Genomic DNA, 20,887 nt, shown 5'->3' with positions numbered 1-20,887 from the left:
AGGCGGCAGTGGCAGCAGAGGAAAGGGGCCCGCATTGCGGCAGCCCCCCTCCTCTAAAAGGATAGGAGCCGCCACTGTCGCCAACATTTCAATACAAGTGTGAATCTTTTTCAAAGCCATGTTATAGGCAATAATAAACTTACTGGGGCATCTGGTCAATGGCATGTATGCAATACAGAATGGTTATATTAATTATCTTTACTAGCAATCTATTAAATATAATCATTTACAAAAAAAAAATAGCATATAACATGTGGAGAGACATACAGCAATACATGCATTAACAGTCATATTAGAGGATGACACTAAATAATATCTATTTTAGAAAAATAATAGTGCAGCCTTGTATAGTAAAATGAAAAGGTAAATCAATATATGAGGCTCTGTCAGTAGACATCAATATATATAAGCAGCTCAATAGGGAAAGGTCTATGCCTTTAAGTATACAAGGATCCGAGCATTGGCCAGAGAGCTGAAAACAAACATACTCATGTAACAGGAATAGAGGGAAACATGCAAGAAATATTGGTTCACTTCTCCAATTAGAAAGTGAGTGAAATGTAGTAAAAGACACTTTACTTAAAAGCATTTACAGAAAGACATGTAAGTGGAGATCAGTGATATCCATCGGTACTTGCAAATGGTGTTTGAATGCTTTATTTATGCTTCCTTTGTATTAACCCTTAGTGAGCTAATTTGTTAGTTCCTTCCATGTACTTCCGTATGTCTAAGAAGTTAGCACAGACATAATCTCTTATACAGATGGAGCCGGGCTTGTCTTTGCAGGGGATGGTAGCAGAATCGGCAGCCGCGATCCCCCGAAAGCCGCCATCTGTATCTTTGAAAGGGGACGCGTGCGCACGTCTCCTTCCGACGGCGCTTCCCCCGGGTCCCCGCCGGCTTGTCGGCGGTCACCTGGGGTCCCCACCGCCTCCCCGCACCCCACCCCCTGTAACCCTGTCCGTCTCCCTGAAGCGAAGACGGACAGGTTCCCGTCGCCCCGCTGCCCGGAAACTGAGATGTGCGTGAGATGTGTATAACGTTCCCGCCCAGCGGGATACACAAACCCGCCCCCCCTAGGGAAAAGACCAGTGTTCTATGTGTATAACGTTCCCGCCCAGTGGGAACACAAATCCGCCCCCCTAGGGAAAAGACCAATGTTCTACAGACCACCACCCCCTTGAGATCACCTCCCCCCGCCCAGCCAGGGCTACAGTACATGCCCACCATCCACCATGGTGTAGGTGAGCGGCAAACCCCACCCCCCCTGGACCCCCGCGAACCCCCCTCCCGCGATTCGCGGGCCCCCCCTCCTGCGATTCACGGCACCCCGTGCCCCCCTCCCGCGATTCCCGGCCCCCCATACCACTATTATACAGGCTCCTGCTTTCATGCACCCTCACTCCCTCCCAGTGGGAGGAGACGCTCCCCCACTGCCAGGAGCTGCATACTGTCCCCCACCCTCCTCCAGTTCTAGGGATGCCCATCGACCATCAATGATTTCAAATCATCGATGGTTTATGACCGATGTTGAATACTTTTTCCATCAATGTGGGAGGACAAGATGGTTTCCCTACATCAATGGCAAAGGAGAACCGATCAAGTTTCAAAAAATTTTATGGTGCCGGGACACAGAGCATAGCTCCACCCACCCACAACCGGAAGTCCCGACACAGAGTTCTGATTGATCCACGGCCTATTCAGTCAGATATAATGGATGACCATCGATAGCTACAACAATCGATGGTTATCCAAGTAATATTTTACTACTATCGATGGCAGGGTGCAAAATCGCCATCAATGCCAACCATCAATGGCGTCTGCACCAATTCCCATCCCTACTCTGCAACAGCCAAAACCCTTTACTACCCCTCATGCCCACACACCTATCGCTGCCCTGCCTCCTGTTCTCCTGCCCCGTAACTTCTGCCAGTGGGGACCCGCTCACCCTGTGTTGCCCACATTCCCCTATAATGCTTTACCACCCAGCCTCCTGCTCTCGTGCACCCTAACTCCCACCCAGTAGGACGCGGCACTAACTCAGGGCCACCGTCCTGTACTCCTGTGCTGCCACGCTGGACCCTCACCCGCTGGCAGAAGCTGCACAGTGTCCCCCACCCTCCTCTGCACCAACGCAAAAGCTTTAGTCCCCCTCATACCCACACACCCCTATCACTACACAGCTTCCTGCTCTCCTGAACCGTAACTTCCACTACTGGGGAGTCGCTGACGCTGTGTTGCCCACATACCCCTATCATGCCTCATAGCCCAGCCTCCTGCTCTCATCCTAACTCCCACCCAGTAGGAGGAGACACTGACTCAGGGCCACCATCCTGTACTCCTGTGCTGCCACGCTGGACCCTCACCCACTGGCAGAAGCTGCAGTGTCCCCCACCCTCCTCTTTACTCCCCCTTATGCCCACACACCCCTATCACTACCCAGCCTCCTGTTTTCCTGTGTCGTGACCTCCGCCAGTGGGGAGCCGCTAACTCAAAAACACCCTACTATACTATTGCACACACACCTAAACAACACGCAAGCACACCCCCCACACACACACCCACAAATGTCACTGTACCCTCCACACTATCAATGTACATCTTACTCTGTAACCGCCTTTTAATTAAACAAAATAATACACACCCCCTTCCAAATCATATACTCTCTATTTAACACATTTCACCTATAACTCAAGTTGCAATACTGGCCATCTTTCATACAATTCTAACCATATTTATCACAATACAATGTTCACAAAATAAGGGGGCGCAGCCCATTACGACGGTGTGAGGACCGCCCGTAGGGCGCGATGAATCACCTAGTGTATATAATATGTAGCTTAGGTTAAGTAGTGTACAGTCAGTGGCGTAGGCACAGTGTGGCAGACCCCGCAGCTGCTTGGAGGAGCAAGCACCAGCGGGGTCTGTGGTGGGCGCCAGTGAGACAGGCAGTGTGGCATTGCTCTGCGCTCTGCAGTGCTCCGGGTTCCATGACAGCGGCCGGCACCGAATAGGACAGGACAGGGCTGAAAAGGGGGGGCGGGCTAGGGGGCGCTGGGCACACAGCTGCTGGAGTAGAAGTAGGAGGATCCAGATTCATCCACATCGCCGCCGAGTTCCTCCTCCTTATGTAGCCGTGCGGGTGATGTCATGACGCCGTCGCCGCCCGCTGCAGACAGCATTAGAGAGATGCCCACCAAACTTTACACCAACTCCAGCACAGCATCCTTAAAGCACCAGAGGTAAAATACACTGCAGCATTTATTTCACATAAAGATTGTATGAATTATTTTGAACTTAAATGCAGCAAAAGCAAAGTCTGGAAAATGTAGACATCCCTAGTAGACACAGTAATAGGGTTGTGCTGTAAATGGAATGTATTTGGGATCTACAGTATAATGTGAAATAGTACAGTTGGCAGACAGCAGCAAAGGAACAGTAACTGCCAAATATGGCATGATGTGTAATTGGGCATTGTGGTGTGTGGCGTAATGTGTAGTAGGTAGCATGGTGTGTGGCGTCATGTGTAATGGGCAGTACGGTGTGTGGCGTCATGTGTAATGGGCAGTACGGTGTGTGGCGTCATGTGTAATGGGCAGTAAGGCATCATGTGTAATGGGCTGCTGCACTGTGCGGCCTGGGTCTGTCCTTCCTTTCTGCAGCCGAGGAACCCCGAATTTCTTTTGTTGGGGGGAGGGGGGCACCAGTTTTCCCATTTGCCCTGGGCGCCAGAAATCCTATTTCGGCCCTGCTGCGTGCTCAGTGACTGGCTGAGCACGCAGGCTGCAGGGAGAAGGAGGGTGGACCCTGAGGCATGCTGCAGACATTAATTCACATATCTACTTTTAGCACACAGGCCAACTAATGTAGCAAATCTGTGTCATAATTTGTGGCATCTATTGTGCCCATTTTATTCCTGAACACCTCAGACCCTGTTTGTTCATTGTTTCAGATAGATAGTAGACCTTCTGTCTATCAATGTTTGTGCAATCTCTGTGCAGGACCCTATCACCCTCTCTGCGCTAGTGCACATATAGTGAAGATTCAAGCACAGTGCCAGGGTCTACTGCATACTGTATATCTCTGTGGCTTTGCTATAACTGTCAGTTGTTATGGCATTATGGTGTGTCACATATTGTGTAATATGCATGGTGGTGGGTGGCATATGTAATGGGCATTGCAGTGTGTGGCACAATTTGTAATGGGCATGACGGTGTGTCACATATTGTTTAATGGTCATTGTGATGTGTGGCATAATGTGTAATGGACATTACGGTGTGTGACAATGTTTTAGGGGCCATTAAGATGTGTGACATATTGTTAATGGGCATTGTAGTGTGTGATATTTTTGTAAAGGGCATTATCCCTTGCAATGAGCACGCACATACGTTTTTGAAATGTGCACATTCTTTATTTTTAAAATATCTATTGGTTGGGCTCATTTTACTGTTATACCTTGAGCCATATTGTCTAGAAACAGCCCTGTTTGTTTCACCAGAATGGGGGAGCAAATTTTCTAGTTACGCCACTGTATACAGTAGTACTCACCTTCTAGACCAGTGTTTTTCAACCACTGTGCCGTGGCACACTAGTATGACTTGAGCTGTTCTCAAGTGTGACCCCAGATCTAGAGATGCCTAAACCAGTTTACAGCCACCACCAGTTCAACTGTTACTTACTGGTCTCTTCTTTTCATGTAAAGGGCCAATGTTTTTTATTTTTGTTACCTGTGGGGACCAGTATGTTTTTTTTTTTGGGGGGGGGGGGGCAATAGGTTTGTTTTTTTCCTGTGGGGGCCAATGTGTTTTGCCCTGTGGGGATCTCATGGTGTGCCTTGGCAATTTTAAAATCTTATTTAGTGTGCCGCAAGGTAAAAAGGTTTAAAATCACTGATCTGGAGGGTCATTTGAAACAAAGTTCCTAACATAAGGTTATCACAGCAGGTCACTGTTTTATTGTCAAGGGGAACATGCGCTGTCTTGAATTCTGGGAAGTCCAAGACTTTAGGAGATGTACCCTCCAACACACACACACACACACACACACACAGGAAAGCACTATAAACACTCATTCAGGAGACACACATATATTTTGAGGAGTCCCACGGACAGATCACCCTCCCACATTACCAGCTATTTGTAAATGGTCCGCATGTGTACATTAGCTATTATAGCTTCCAACCACTCAATAGGCCTTATAAATAAACCTCCTCTGTTTCCCCCACATGAGGGAAACTTTTGTTGGCTGCACCTTATACATCTATGTATCCTCCAATGATAGCGCAGTTTCCTTCTACTTATGCGCTCTATAATAATGGACCATCACCACATGTACTAGCGTTATACTCTCCCCCTTTTTCCAAACAATATCATCCTGCAATCATCTGGAAATGATCTCTGCATAGCGCTGTATTAACAGCGCTATGCGTTCCACATGCGTTCCATTCACTAACCGGAAGTGCGTACCCGGAAGTGTAATGACGCTATGCTCAAGCATTGTGTCTTCCTGAGTGTTTTTAGTGTTTTCTGCCTATAATAATACTCGTTTTCTTATATATATAAGGCTTATGAAGTTCTGTCTCCTGCTCATTATGAGGTGTCATTTTATTTGTTTTTATGCTATGCAAAGTTAATTACTCTGCGCACAGGTGCACACAATTTACCTTAGTACTACAGGTATATATACCCCTTCCCCTGCCTGTCTCAAACCACCTTGAAAAAGCTGCTTTTTGCAGCGAAACGCGTTGGCCCAGGCTGCAATTTGCCCCTTGAATACGCTGCTCCACACCATCACCATCCACTACCCACAATCTACTGGAGATCCCAAAGCTGCGAATACCACCGGCACACCTGACCTGGAGTGAGGCACTCTTCTTCTGAAGGCAAGCCGCCTATCTAATATCCACCCAGTGTCACCCTGCGGACGTCTCGACCTAACTTTCCACTCCGAATTGGGAGGCTCTCTACCCCCATATTACACCTGGATAAAGTTTTACAGAGCACCGCTGTGGCCAAGCACTACAGGATCTTACCATCATTGGGTTCCCATTGAACTGTGGACTTACAAAAGGTGATATCAATATTTCAGTGGATGCAGCATATTTCCCTCCCCTCCCCCCTCCCCCCTTTTTTTACTGTGAATTTATATTGTATTTTATGCATGCTATTGTAGTATTAAAATATACGCTGTTTTAAATAACCTCACTCTGTCATGAATGAGCGCAGTCTACCTTCCTTTTTTCCAGTGCCAGATTAAGGTCTAAATGGGCCTGGAGCTATTTGTGTAAATACTTTCAACTAATTATATATTACAAATTTCAAAACTCACAGGATGCAGGGTGATATATTGCCGGGTGCCCTCCAAAGGTGCACCCGCAGGATGCCGATGTCCTAAGATACATGCGGGTTGAGGCGGCACTGCAGTCATAAAAAAATACTGAAAGCCAAAACTTGGTAGACAACATTTCAGCACCTTTTATGTATTCACCTAAGTTTACCACACCATATACCCCTTTTACAAAATCAGGCAACACAATAGTAACCCCCTTATACTGTACTTGCCTCTTACATATTATGCCACATGGAATGAGCCAAAATTCACACTGACTGAGTCAAAATTCACATTATGCCACACAGATTAAGGCAAAATTCACATTTTTCCACAAGGAATAAGCCAAAATACACACTATACCAAACGGATTCAGCCAAAATTCACAATATGCTTCTCAAACAGGGACATTGCGCGCCAAAGGCGCGCATTAAAAATTTACACCATAATGCCCATTACATGTTAAACCACACACCATAATTTCCATTATGTATTATGCCAAACACCATAATGCCAATTAAAAATTATGCTACATAAGTGCTGCTTACCTACGTGCTCAATGCCAAGGGTTCCATGCTTGTTGCCATGTGGAATTACATGCTCATTGCCAAGGGGGAATACATGCTCGCGGTAATTGGGGGACAGCCGCCGCCAGGCAGAAGTGACAGCTGGGCAGAGAGTGGCAGGGGATGCCCGGCTGTATTCAGAGCACTTCAGGTTCCAGGGAATATGGTCCCAGGATCATGCAGGGACATTCGCGGGCTGGCCCCTATTACACCTAGTCCCTGCATTCTCTGGTGTGAAGGGGAGAGACTCCCCCTTTTAACCGGTTATTTTTCGTTTATCTGGCTATATCTTTGGAACCAACAGACCCATTTACAGTATCATATTGAAAAACTTTTAAGTGGGCTTCAAATAATTTAGGTCCCATGAAACTGGGCCATTTGGTTCCAGAGAAATCTGCCTTCAAAGAACCTGAACAGAAAAAGAAAAAAAAAGTTTACCCGCAATATCTCTGACACCAATTAACCCATATGAACCTGGTATCAGATTGAAGGCCCAGCGATTTGGGTTCGAATGAGATCAACATCGAGCTTCTGTGATGGCAGGGGGAACTGGCAGCTGTCGGAACTGGGTGGGGGGGTCAGAATTAGCTGGTCCCATGTTATCCTATGGGGAAAATGTTCCAGTTTGCCCGACGGTATCTCCGGTTCCCGGGGGGCTAGCGACGCGGGGCTAGGCTTGTTGGAAAGCCCCAGTCATCATCTACAAAATTGTTTTGGAGAGTGGGCCTGGAGCTGTAGCTCCATCAGGCCCATTGTTAATCCGGCCCTGCAAATAGGGACTGGGGTGTAATTACCAAATAAGCAGCATGTAACAATTGATACATATGTGCACTGTAATAAATTATTGCTAAGGTGGCCAATCACGGGATCGTCCCTGCATGCATGAATGGGTATCACATCCAGCATGTCTACATACCTCCCAACTGTCCCAATGTTGGCGGGACAGTCAATTTTTTGTGATGGCCCACAACCTGCCTGGGGCTGGCAGTGTCCAATGTGCAGAGAGGAGATGCCCGTACCTGTGAATAGAGGCTGTGTCTCTTAAGGGAGACAGAGGGATAGAGGGCATGACCAGCAGCTCAAACACCACCAGCCATGCCCCCACATCAATGAAAAGGGGGCGTGGATTTGCTATCATAGACATTAAGACAAAGCCACATCCCCTTTTCCTCAGGTCACCAGGTCCGACCTTAAGGAACAAAATTGTGCACTAAAAAACCTCAGCCACAATAACCAATGTTTCAGCTTATATACAGTAGCAGTAAAGTTAATTAAATAAGTAAACTAGAGATCTAGACAGGTGCAGATATGGTGAAATCTGCTCTTCCAATGACCCCAATTATTTCAGCCATGTTCCGGTGTGTACAGTGCTGTGTTTAGGTAAGAAATAATTAAAAACCAAACACTTATACACTGTAGAATTGAAATACTGTAATAAATAGCAGGAGAAAGCATTTAAACAGGAAATTGAAAGTAAAGGTCCCGTGGCAGTTGTCTGGGGAAAGAGGCTGTGTGATAAATACATATTATATTACTATGATTGCTCTGAATCACCTGCATTTTCCTTCATTCATGCCAAGAAGTGTAGTTTATATATTTATGCAGCTCTCAATGAGGATACAGCATAGCTCTCTCATTCTGTTACCTGCTCTCCCTCTAACTGTATTATTTATTAAGGAGAATGGACTATCCATCCGCAAATTAATATATAAACAAAAACATATATCGTATGTATGGGTTAATAAATAACAAGACTGTATTTGTGAACAAAAACCATACTGCATGAATTCAGTGAAGTCACAAAAATCAGGTTCCCTTCTAGCCCTCCTGGAAGGGTTGGAAAGCCTCCTGCATATCAGCCCCGCACCCCCTCCCTCTGCTGGTCGAATACTGGTATTTGCGGCTCTTCTGGGAGGAGACAGGGCTAAAATGACGCAAATTACTTAATTTAGTACCACTCCCTCCCCAGAGAGTCTTCAATCACTGCATTTTCCAGAATGAAGGAAGGGGGGCTTGGTGGGGCAGGGCTTAATGGTGGTAAGTTCCACCCCCTGAAAAGGCCGCAGAGAGTCTCCTGTTCAGGCTTCTTCTGGAGAGGGGACACGGAAAGTAGGCAAGTATGGAGTGGGGGAACATCCCATAATGGTTTTGCAAGTTTTACTCGTCTTGCACAGATAGTTTGCTGTGACAGGTTTCAAGAAGTTGTTCTTTTTTCTTGGATGCAATTAAATTGTTTAGTTTAAAAGTCAAGCAACTTGTTAACGCCTGAATAAAAAATGAAGAAAGCACTATATGTGTATAATGCAATATCAATTAGTTCAAAAGTATAATTAAAAACAATGTGTTAATGCCTACCAAGTTTTTCTGTAGGCTAATTGATGTTTACAGGACAGATTGTATGGCGCAATAAATTTATTGAAGGTCGTGAGAATGTTTAAGATGGTGATCGCCCCAGAAGCCTTGCACAAAGTGTACAAAAAAAATGATAACATTTTTAGAATTGATCATCTGAATGTATCAATAACTTTTTGTGCTAAGATTGTCCCAACTTGGCTTCTCTGTACAAATTAGTTTTTTGAACAAATTCAAGTGGATTTACATAAATATATTGTATACTCAAACTTAAAAAGGTCATCAATTAAAATAACCGTTAAGTACATACAAAATGTTCCAATACCCCCTGAGGAGGTGAATGTGTTTTGATTTTTTATTGTTTATAGAATTTCTCTATGTAGCGCAACGTTTCCCCACTCCATTCTCCAGAGACCCCTTACAGTGCATGTCGTACTGGTCCTCCTAGTTGGTGCACAGGTGTATTCGTTACTGGCTGACACATTATAAAAGATTCCCAGGTGGAGCTAATTATTTAACTTGTGAAACAAAGGAGATCTGTAAAACCTGCACTGTTAGGGGTCCTTGAGGACTAGAGTTGGAAAACACTGATATAATGAGCAATATCAAGTATTTCACCTGAATATTTTTTTTCCCTAAAAGCTCTAGACCCTGTTCATACAATTTTGTGGGAAAAAGGCAACTGCATTTGGTGTTGCAATTGGCCCTGGGGTTACTTCAGTAGTCCAAAATGTTTTTGTGTCTCTTTCATAAACAGATGGAGCCGGTCTCGTTGGACAGGGACCTGGTGCGACTACCGCCATACGCCAGGTCTGCCGTCTGCGAAGAATGGGGCCCGTACTCACGAGAAGCGTGCGCGTCCCATTCTTGGCAATGGGGCGCACACAGTGTGAGACACTCGCCCATCTCCTACAGCTTTTCCGATATGGCGAGCTGGCAGGCTAAGGGGGATATTCAATCTCCGGCGAGCACCTCCCATCGGGGAGATGCCCGCCGGGCCCTATTCAATGCTGTCTTCCCCGGCAGCATTGAGCAGGGTATCTCGGCAGAACGAGCCCGACATCACTAGCTGTCGGGCTCGTTCTGCCGAGAACAGCCGGGAAGTGACGAGCTGCCGGCTGCAGCTCACCTCTTCCCGGCCGCAACTCACGGCCACGCCCCCTTTTCGATCCCGCCTGCGTGTTCTCGGTCGAGCTGACAGAGAATGGGACTGGGTCACGGCAGTCGAGCAAGCTCGACTGCCGTGACCTTGACATTGAATACCCCCCTAAGCGAGAGCGGTTTTTGACCTTCATATGGGCATCTACAATTTTTTCCATATTATCAGGAGTGCCAAGTGGATTGCCAAGTAAGCATTTTTATGCATCATAATGACCTGTAATATTTACCTTATATATGAAATATAATCTTTTTTTACACTACATATTGTATTTGAATTTATATAACTAATGTGAGAGATGCTGGCATTTATAGCGGGTAGTTTTAGCATTTCTCACAGAGATTTTGGCACTCAAAGGGATCAGGAGAGTCACTGAATAATATTGTAGAATTTGATATTTGAATTTAGAAGAATGTAAGAAGAACTCACCAGCAAAATACTCCATAGCACAAACCGCTTTAATATCTTGTGTGGGGACTTACGGTAACATAGAATAATCTTTCCAGCCTACAAAGCAAAATATAAAATACGTTAATTTTTCATTTTTTTTCGTTGTGTTTCATTTAGTTTTATAAAGCATGCGACTTTTTCATTTATTAAGAACAGACAGGATATTTTCTATCTTCATTCCTGTATTGAATTATACAGACAGGGCAACGTGACTTTAATGCTGTGTACACACGGTCCGATTTCCTTTCCGATGTTGACGATATAGTCAACATCGGATCGTCATCGGATCAACATCGGATGCAGATCGCAAGGGTTTTAACCCTTGCGATCCCGATCCGATCCCGATGCGCGTTCATGTATCGGAAGCCAGAAAGTCTTGGCTGCCTTGTCTATATAGTGCAAATCTGCACTATATAGTCAAGATAGGATGCAAATCGGATGTGCCTTAAGATCCTATCCACGATCCGATCTGATCAGATCGTGGATAGGATCTTAAGGCACATCTGACCGTGTGTACACACCATAACACGTGCTACTAAAACTATGCTTTTCTAAAATAATCTATATTATGCCATTGGCGGTAAGTATACACAGTTGTTTTTCCTGATAAATGCTTGGTGTAAGTATTAGTAAATATGGCCCTCTGATGCGTAAACAACTATTATGCCTTTTATCGTATTATTTTATTTTCTTTGAAATGCAACTACCTGTATAATAAATAAGTATTATATATTTTGTTTATAAAATCCTTTAAATTTCAGATAATAATAATTTTTCTTTCTAGCATTGCAGGATAGCTAGCAGAGGCCATGACTTATACTTACTGGTGATCAATGCAGCGTTCAATTCAAAATAATGATTAATCACTACAAGGCAGGCATTCCCAACCTTGGTCCTCAAGGCACACAGTGGCCCTTATTCAGATCTGATCGCAGTACAAATTTGTTTGGAAAATGGGCAAAACCATGTGCACTGCAGGTGGGGCAGATGTAACATGTGCAGAGAGAGTTAAATTTGGGTGGGGTGTGTTGAAACTGAAATCTTAATTGCAGTGTAAAAATAAGGCAGCCAGTATTTACCCTGCACAGAAGAAAAAAAAATAACTCACAGAAATCTAACTCTCTCTATACATGTTACATCTGCCCCAACTGCAGTGCACATGGTTTTGCCCATTTTCCAAACAAATTTGTACTGCGGTCAGATCTGAATAAGGGCCAGTGTAAGGATCCTACTCTGTATACTTTACAATACTGGAGATGACAAAAATGTGGCAAGGCAAGATGCCTCCAGGTTTTGACTGAAGTAAGAACAGTAACATACTGAACAATACTATAAACTGTGTATTCCATATACCAGGCATGTCCAAACTATGGCCTCCAGCTGTTGTGAAACTAAACATCCCAGCATGCCTTGCCATAGTTTTAGCATTCCCTAATAGCAAGACTGTGGCAAGGCATGAGGGGACTTGTAGTTTCACAACAGCTGGAGGGCCATAGTTTGGACATGCCTGCCATATACTGATTAGTAGATTTCCAGATTTTAGGCTGCTATCCTCACCTTTGTGGTGCCAGCCGGCGGCCACTGAAGGGCGCCTGATAGTGCTCTGTGTGGGACATGGATATAAACACACCCCTATATACACTGCACCACCCATCTTACACTGACCCTATATATGCTATAGCACCATTCTCTTCCATATTCTGCACCCCCCACCATATACTATATACACATTTATTATTTATTTATTAACAGTTTCTTATATAATGCATACATATTCTGCAGCGCTGTACAGATAATATTTGAACATTCACATGAGTCCCTGCCCCAGTAGAGCTTACAGTCTATATTCCCTAACAGAGGATGGATGGTTAAGCGCTCACCTAGTGTGTGTTATTGGTGATATATATAGGATGCAGATACAGTATGTAAAGAAAATATGTTTATTGTGACAACAATTGGTATATACAATAGGTAAGGGTAAACAACGTGGGGCGTGGGTGCCTTGGGCACAGATGGTACTCTGTAATTGATGTGGAGGTAAAAAGTCAATGGTAATGACAATGAGCCCTGGTGGGGAATGAGGGTGTCAGCAGACCCCTTTTTACCATAAACCTCCGGCAGTTTATGTCTCAAAGTGAAGGTGAAGTGGGAAGGTGTGCTGGGCCCCGGTCGGAATGAGGGAATCAACGAATCCCTTTGTAACCATAAACCTCCTAGGTTTATGTCCCATGCACTTTGTGGTAACGGTGGGGGCCTCCGGGAGCCTGAGGTGCGGTAAAAGTTAATGTCTGTGCGGTGAAGGGGTGTGATGGCAGTGAGCGGCGTCCCACTCACTCACCACTTACCCTGTCAGCCGGCGGCGGGGATGCATGTCGGAGCTCAATATGACGCTCCGTGTGGTAAAGTCCTCAGTCTTTAGGGTTCAGCCTAGTGGGTGCTGGATCAACAGATGGTGCGGCTGGGGATGGACGTGCTGTCCGCCTCTGCCCGTCTGTCCGGCTCCACGGACTGTGTGGCTGGCGCGTCACTTCCGGGTAGCGGTGATTGGCTGGGTGCCGCTTGTCCCGGAGTTACGTGGCCGGGAGTCCGTGCGCTCAACTCAGAGGGGAGAAGACTTAGCCGTTGAGTGTCAATCTGGATGTTGCTGTTCCAACGCGTTTCGGCCTCTCTGGGCCTTTGTCAAGGATACACTGTGCTGTTTAAGGCAGTGTATTTATGAGCATGGGGTGGGTCTTTGTGACGTGTTGAATGGGTCTCTGTTAACTGATAGGTTCATTCATTGTGTGTCTTATGTTTCGCACACCTGTTCTCAATTGGTGGGATTTCTAATGTTGTAGTCTCATTGTGCGCTGCTGACAGTATGCCGATGGTGAAAGGTTGTTAAGGGGCATATTGATGCGAACAAAATGGTGGGGGCAAGTCCATATTTGGGATAGGTATAAACATATACTTATAACGGAGTATTGGTGTGGAATGGGAATGAGTGTCATTGTAACAACTGAGGTTGAATCTGATTGAATAAAATTAATTAGAGATGAGTGTGCGAGATGGGGGGGGATAACTATAAAGGGGAGGTATATGTAAGTGGAATGATATGTATAGGATTCATGCTGGGACATGGGATAAAAATAGATGCATGAGTAAATAAGGAAATAAAATTAATAATAATACTAATGGTGTAAATAATAGACTTAAATAGAAATAATAATGAAAATGAAAATTAGAAATTAATATAAGAATGAAAGATAATGATAATGTTAAAAAATGAAGATGAAGATGAAAGAGTTGACGGTTATTATCCTAGATGGCTGTTGTGAAAATCAATGTTTAAGCCCCTTGGTGTCATTGTTTTGAGAGTGAAGATCCAAAAGAGCTCTCTCCTGTTGAGGGTCTCTGTGTAGTCCCCCCCCCCTCCAGTTTCTTTTTGGTGACGCAATGGCCATGAAAAATAGATCTTGGGGATTACTGTTGTGTTTTTGTTTGTAATGCAGTGACACGCTGTGGTTTTCGTACCCTATCCGTATGTTTCTTATGTGCTCATATATCCTCTTCTTTAGTGGTCGTATTGTCCTACCTACATACTCAAGACCGCAAGGGCATCTCAAGATGTATATGATGCCTGCGTGTTCACAAGATGTGGATTGTGTCAAATTGAAGGTTTGTTCAGTGGTGGTCGATGTCAAGGTTTGGATGCTTTTGGTAGTTTTTTTTTGTCATGTTGGTACACCCCGTGCATTTCCCACAGTAGTGGAAGCCTGTGCAAGATTTTAGTGTGCTTTGAACTAGGATTTTGGCTTGATGTGGTTGTGTACCAATTTCTGTCGGATGTCAGGTGCTTTGCGGTATATGATTCTAGGTTTGTCTGTTAGGATATTTTTGAGATCTTGGTCCTGTTGAAGGATGTGCCAGTGTTTATGTAATATGTTATTGAATTTTTTGGCCGATCTGTTGTATGTGGTGATGAAAATGGTTTCATTGTTTTCGGTGGTGTTGGGTTTGTGTTTAGTTTGAAGTATTGTGGTTCTGTCTAGTGTTATTGTGTCTTCGAAAGCTGATTTGACTATGTGGCTGTCATATTGTTTGTTCTGGAATTGTTGTATGAGTTCTGTGCCTTGTGTCTTGAAATCCTCCAGTTTGGAGCAGTTCAGTCTGATGCAACGGAACTGCCCCTGTGGTATATTTTGTAGCCATGGTTTGTGATGTGCACTTGTGTATAGTATATAGCTGTTAACGTCTACATTTTTTCTGAAAGTCTTAGTGTGGATTGTGTTATTGTCGATGAAGATCTAGAAACTGAACTGTGGTTTGACTTATATTGGTTGTGAAGGTGAGGTTCATGTTGTTGTCGTTGAGGTAGTGTGTGAAAGCTGTGAGTGATTCCAGTGAGCCCTTCCAGATGAATATTATGTCGTCAATGTAACGCCGCCATAGGATCAAATTAGAGGCCCAGTCATGCCCACTCTGTATATGGTCCTCCTCCCACTTGCCCATAAACAGGTTGGCATAACTGGGCGCCACCTTTGATCCCATGGCGGTCCCAGTGGTCTGTAGATAGAAGATGTCATTAAACAAGGTGTAGTTGTGATGCAGGATATAGTCTATGGTGTGGAGAATGAATTTTGTTTGTTCAGGTGGAAGTTCTGTGTTTTTGTCCAAGAAATGTTTTGTGCTGTACATGCCTTGGGAGTGTCTTATGATGGTGTATAGTGATGTAACATCGCTGGTAGCCAGCCAGTAGTCGGATTGCCAGTCGATGGTTTGCAGAGTGTTAATGATGTCAGTAGTGTCTCTAATGTATGAGGGTAGTGATTTGACCAGATTTTGTAGGAAACTGTCTGCGAATTGTGATAAGTTGGAGGTGAGTGAGTTAATGCCAGAAATGATCGGTCTACCTGGGGGGGGGGTGTGATTGGTTTTTGTGAATTTTTGGTAAGTAGTAGAAAACTGATATGATGGGGTGATTTTGTTGGAGAAATTGGAATTCTTGTTTGTTGATGATACCTTGTTCCTTTCCTGATTTGAGCAGAGTGTCTAATTCAGTCTTAAAATTTTGGTGTGGGATCGCTTCTGAGTGGTGTGTAGGTAGTGGTGTCCCCCAGTAAGCGTAAGGCTTCTGTTTGGTAGTCTTGTTTGTTTAAAATCACAATTCCTCCCCCCTTGTCCGCCGGTTTGAAAATGAGTTGTTCATATTTTTGTTAGGGCTTTGATCTCTCTTTGTGTCATGTTGTTTGTTTGTGTATGTAGGTGTCTTTCATGTCATCGAGATCTCTGGCAACCAGGGTCTCGAAGGTTTTAATGTGGTGTGATTTGACATGTGCAGGGTAGAATGTGGATTTGGGTTTGAGATTGGAGTGCTGGTATTTGTCAACTGAGTCAGCGTGATTTCTGACTATGGGATTGGAGTTGAAGTACACGCACACACAGACATTCTAGGGTTAATTTTGTTGGAAGCCAATTAACCTACCAGTATATTTTTGGATTGTGGGAGGAAACCGGAGTACCCGGAGTAAACCCACGCAAGTACAGGGAGAATATACAAACTCCGCACAGTTAGAGCCATGATGGGAATCAGACCCATGACCTCAGCGCTGTGAGGCAGTAATGCTAACCACTACAACATCCGTGCTGCCCCATGTTCCTATATACACACACTTCATCCCCATACCCCTCCATATATCATATATCCCAACTGTCCCGATTTTCGGGGGATTGTCCCATTTTTTGGGGATGGTCATGTGTCCTGCCCGGGAATGGCAGTGTCTTGTGGTGGGGGGAAGTTGTGAGTCCACCCTACCCAATGCTGCTTTGCTAAGTGGAGCAGGGGTGAATAGAGGCTGTGCACATAGCATCTAATCCCAAAACAGAGGGGCTGGGGACATTGACAGCAGCTCACAGAGGGCTGACCATGCCCCGACAATGGTTGAAATGGGGTGTGGCCTCAGGGAAGTGATGCATTTTGTAGGCCATGCCCCCATGAGAAGTCTCCACCTAGCATAATTCAAGGGTTGGGAGGTATGCATGGTCCATACTACATGTTCTGCACTCCCTCCACATATACTATGTTGAAACCCGAGGTTACTTGCCATCCCAGGACCCAGCATCTAAACCAGGAAGCGGCAGGTTTTAGAAACAGACTCTTAGTAAATAACTCCCTATATTGTCAAAACAACTTTTCAGGTCAGTCGACTAATAAGCTGAGCTGCTAACTAATGACATCATAGGGGAGATTTACTGGGTACTTGTGTCCTAGCACGGCGCCCGCCGGGGTTAATCGCATACCTTAAGTTAAGGTACTTATGGTATGCGTTCAACGCGATGGACGCGATTTTCTGTCAATTACCGGGCTTTATTGTCGGCAATGAGAAAATCGCATTGATCGCGTCGCTCGCATCGCATGCCATTATAATGGCATGCGATGCGAGCGACGCGATCAATGCAATTTTCTCATAGAGATCAATGTTAAATTAGCTGTCAAAGGCAAAATTGCGTTGATCGCGTCGATCACATGCCATTATAATGGCATGTGATGCGATCGACGCGATCAACACGATTTTACATAGGGAACAATGTGAAATGGGCCAATGTGCCCGTTTTTTGATTGTATATGCCCCCTCATGGGTATTAAGTATGGTAAATAGTCCCCCATTGTTAACGCCAGCCCACTGACTACAGTCATGCCCACTCTGTATATGGTCCTCCTCCCACTTGCCCATAAACAGGTTGGCATAACTGGGCGCCACCTTTGATCCCATGGCGGTCCCAGTGGTCTGTAGATAGAAGATGTCATTAAACCAGGTGTAGTTGTGATGCAGGATATAGTCTATGGTGTGGAGAATGAATTTTGTTTGTTCAGGTGGAAGTTCTGTGTTTTTGTCCAAGAAATGTTTTGTGCTGTCCATGCCTTGGGAGTGTCTTATGATGGTGTATAGTGATGTAACATCGCTGGTAGCCAGCCAGTAGTCGGATTGCCAGTCGATGGTTTGCAGAGTGTTAATGATGTCAGTAGTGTCTCTAATGTATGAGGGTAGTGATTTGACCAGATTTTGTAGGAAACTGTCTGCATATTGTGTTAAGTTGGAGGTGAGTGAGTTAATGCCAGAAATGATCGGTCTACCTGGGGGGGTGTGATTGTTTTTTGTGAATGGTCCCCCATTGTTAACGCCAGCCCACTATTGACGCCAACCCGAAGCGCGGGGAGCGCAGCGAGCCACCGAGCCCAAAGCGTGGCGAGCGGCCACGTAATACCTGTGAAGTTATGCGCGTGCGCTCGCCACACTTTATAAAATAAACTCCACGCCGATGTGGATAGTGGGGTTATGAAAAGGTCGGAGGACGCGTACCGCCACCCCTCGCGGGCTCGCTGCGCTCGCCACGCTTCGGATTGGCGTTCATCGTGGGGTGGCGTTAACAATGGGGGACCATTTCACCCATGAGGGGGGGTATGCAATTTAAATTGGGGTTTGGGGGGCTTTTAACATTGGGCCCAATGGTAAAATGGTCTCAGGGACCATTTGACATTGATTCCAATGTAAAAATCCCGTTGATCGCATCGCATGCGATTTGGTTGCATGCGATTTGGTTGCATGCGATGCGATCGACGCGATTTTTTTAGTCCCGATGCTTCAGATAAAAATCGCTGGCGCCGTGCTAGGAAACAAGTACCATTTACTACATAACGGGTGAAATTTACTAAGATGGAAGTTCTATTTCAGATACTATCTATTATCTTGTAGACGTTGCTAAATAAATAAGAGGTAGATTCTGATTAGTTGCCCATAGCAACATCCCATCTTAGGACATTTCCCCCAACATGTTTTCTGGTGGCTTTAAAACACCACACACTGCTGAAAGTTTTCTTCTTCAAGCCACAGGATTAACTATGCAATGGTTTAAAGCAGGGCTGGGCAACACCGGCCCTCCAGATGTTGATGAACTACATATCCCAGCATCAGTTTCAGCATGGCCACATAGCAAAGCTAATGCAAAGCATCCTGGGATGTGTAGTTCATTAACATCTGGAGGGCCGGTGTTGCCCAGCCCTGGTTTAAAGGATGAAAACTCATATGATAGAACATGTGGATGCATGTGATGGTACTGTCAGCCTGAAATGTACCAGTAACTGCAAAATGTTTCCACTGTACTGCACCAGGTTCCATCATGAATAGAGTGTAAATGGATAGGACATGCATATACTGCCCCTGAAAGTTAGTACTTAGTAAATATGTATACATAAAAATAAAAAGTGTTACAGTTGGTGGCTTTTTTTATTATTCTATTAAATTGGCAATCATAAAATTAGAACTTCTAACTAATCAATAAAAATAATACAATTAGGCAGGGGGGCGGCCATTATTGTTGTGCCTACGGGCGCTCTCACCCCTAAATCCGCCCCTGCCTAGCGCAGTAGTCTGAGAACTAAAGCACACAGACTCTGCTGTGCTTGAGCAAACCGGCAGTGCTGCTGCCTTCATTGTGGAACTCCGGAGGGTAAGTATTAAATTATGGGTGCGGTGTGGGCCCTCCTGAGACTCAGGGGCCAGTGTGCACTGTGCACATTGCACCCATTATATATATTCTGCTTCTGTTGGATCTGGAGTAGACACCTGTTTTTTTTTAGGTATTCTCCCCAGCCTCAGAAGAGTAGGCACCCTTTTATTAGGTGGAGCCTAATAATCCAATTCTATGCTAATAGCGTTATTTTAGTCCCACCTTTATGCACATATGCTCCAATTGTGTCATCTGCAAGCGGATGAAGGGGCCTAACGACGCATCAAGCTCAGTACCATACCCAGTGCCGGATTATACAGAGCGCGGGGCGGGCAGCGGATCCCTGCGGCAGATGTGAAGTCAGCGGCTGGGTCCCGGTGGCAGATGGGAATTCAGCGGCGGGGTCCCTGTGGCGGATGGGCAATCATCGCTGACTGCCCATCAGCCGCAGGGACCGCACTGCCTCCCCAGCGCTGCACAGACCCTGCCTCCATCCTGGGGGGGGGGGGGGGAACCTCCCAGAGAGGAATTCAATAAGGCAGGCGAGTACGATGTAAAAGTGGCAGTAGAAAGATATCCACCACAGGTATTTATGATCCGCAGCTGAGGAGCTGGCATTGCACCATCTGCGTGAACCTTTGTCATATGAGTAACTCATCTCAGAGATAAATGTGCACATGCGCAGTAAAGATACTGCACGAGCCACAAGCCATGGCAAACTATTGGCTTACATTTCTGTGCATGCTCTCATTATTTTTTATTTCTACATCATAATTATTTGATGCACTAAATAAAATTTGCATGTTATATTTTTCTTTTATGACTGTGCTGGTGTTTTCCCTGATGTAACTGATCTGCAGATTATACTTCATCCACAGGTCTCGCTGGTGCGGCTTCTGCATATACTGTACTTTGATATTTATTTGTTTCTACACCACATTGGAGATGTCTCCGCTGTAGAAGCTTCCCCTGTAATGCATTTTAACACCAATATTTTGTTATTCACTTACTTAAGTGGGATTTCTTTTCCGTTGCACATTTCTAATGCATACCCATTTGTTCTGCAATATGCTAAAGATCAGGTTTCCGGTTACAAACCTCTGTAAAAACACTTGAAGCCAATATCAATTATTGGTAAAGTATCCAGACCTTCTGTTTAGTGCAGAACACGTAGGGAAAAATAAACAATTATACAGCAACCTGGAAATCTCATAGCAATGAAATATGTCTTCAAATAACTTGGTCTTGATTAAAATGTATCTGGTTTTAATAAGGATTATATAGAAAAAGTAGGGATGTGCACCGGCCACTTTTCGTGTTTTGGGCTCTGATTACCTTCAGGTTTGGGGTTCTAATGGGTTTTGCCAAAACACCCCCTAAACGTTTTGTGTTTGGATTTTTGGGTTTTGGGTTCTGATTTTTTTTGTTAAAAAAGCATAAAAACTGCTAAAATCGCAGAATATTTTTTTATTTTTTTTTTGCTCCTACGCTATATTAACCTCACTAACATTCATTTCCACTCATTTCCAGTCTATTCTGAGCTCCT

At 44.9% G+C, this 20,887-nt stretch overlaps 1 protein-coding gene across 3 annotated transcripts in view; it reads right to left on the bottom strand.

Moving 5' to 3' along the window:
• Positions 1-20,887, bottom strand: part of LOC146007712 (heparan-alpha-glucosaminide N-acetyltransferase-like) — a 394,310-nt gene that overhangs the window by 89,280 nt on the left and 284,143 nt on the right. For all 3 annotated transcript variants that reach the window (XR_014444391.1, XM_083146282.1, XM_083146283.1), the window contains exon 15: positions 10,834-10,911. Coding sequence is in view for 2 of the 3 variants with exons in the window: in XM_083146282.1 (XP_083002408.1) it covers positions 10,834-10,911 (78 nt within the window). In the remaining variant the exon portion in view is untranslated. The remainder of the gene's footprint in view (positions 1-10,833; positions 10,912-20,887) is intronic.

Source organism: Crinia signifera, chromosome 6 (assembly GCF_055691185.1).
Source record: "Crinia signifera chromosome 6, ASM5569118v1, whole genome shotgun sequence".
NCBI lineage: Eukaryota > Metazoa > Chordata > Amphibia > Anura > Myobatrachidae > Crinia > Crinia signifera.
This window is presented reverse-complemented; position numbering and strand designations above follow the sequence as displayed.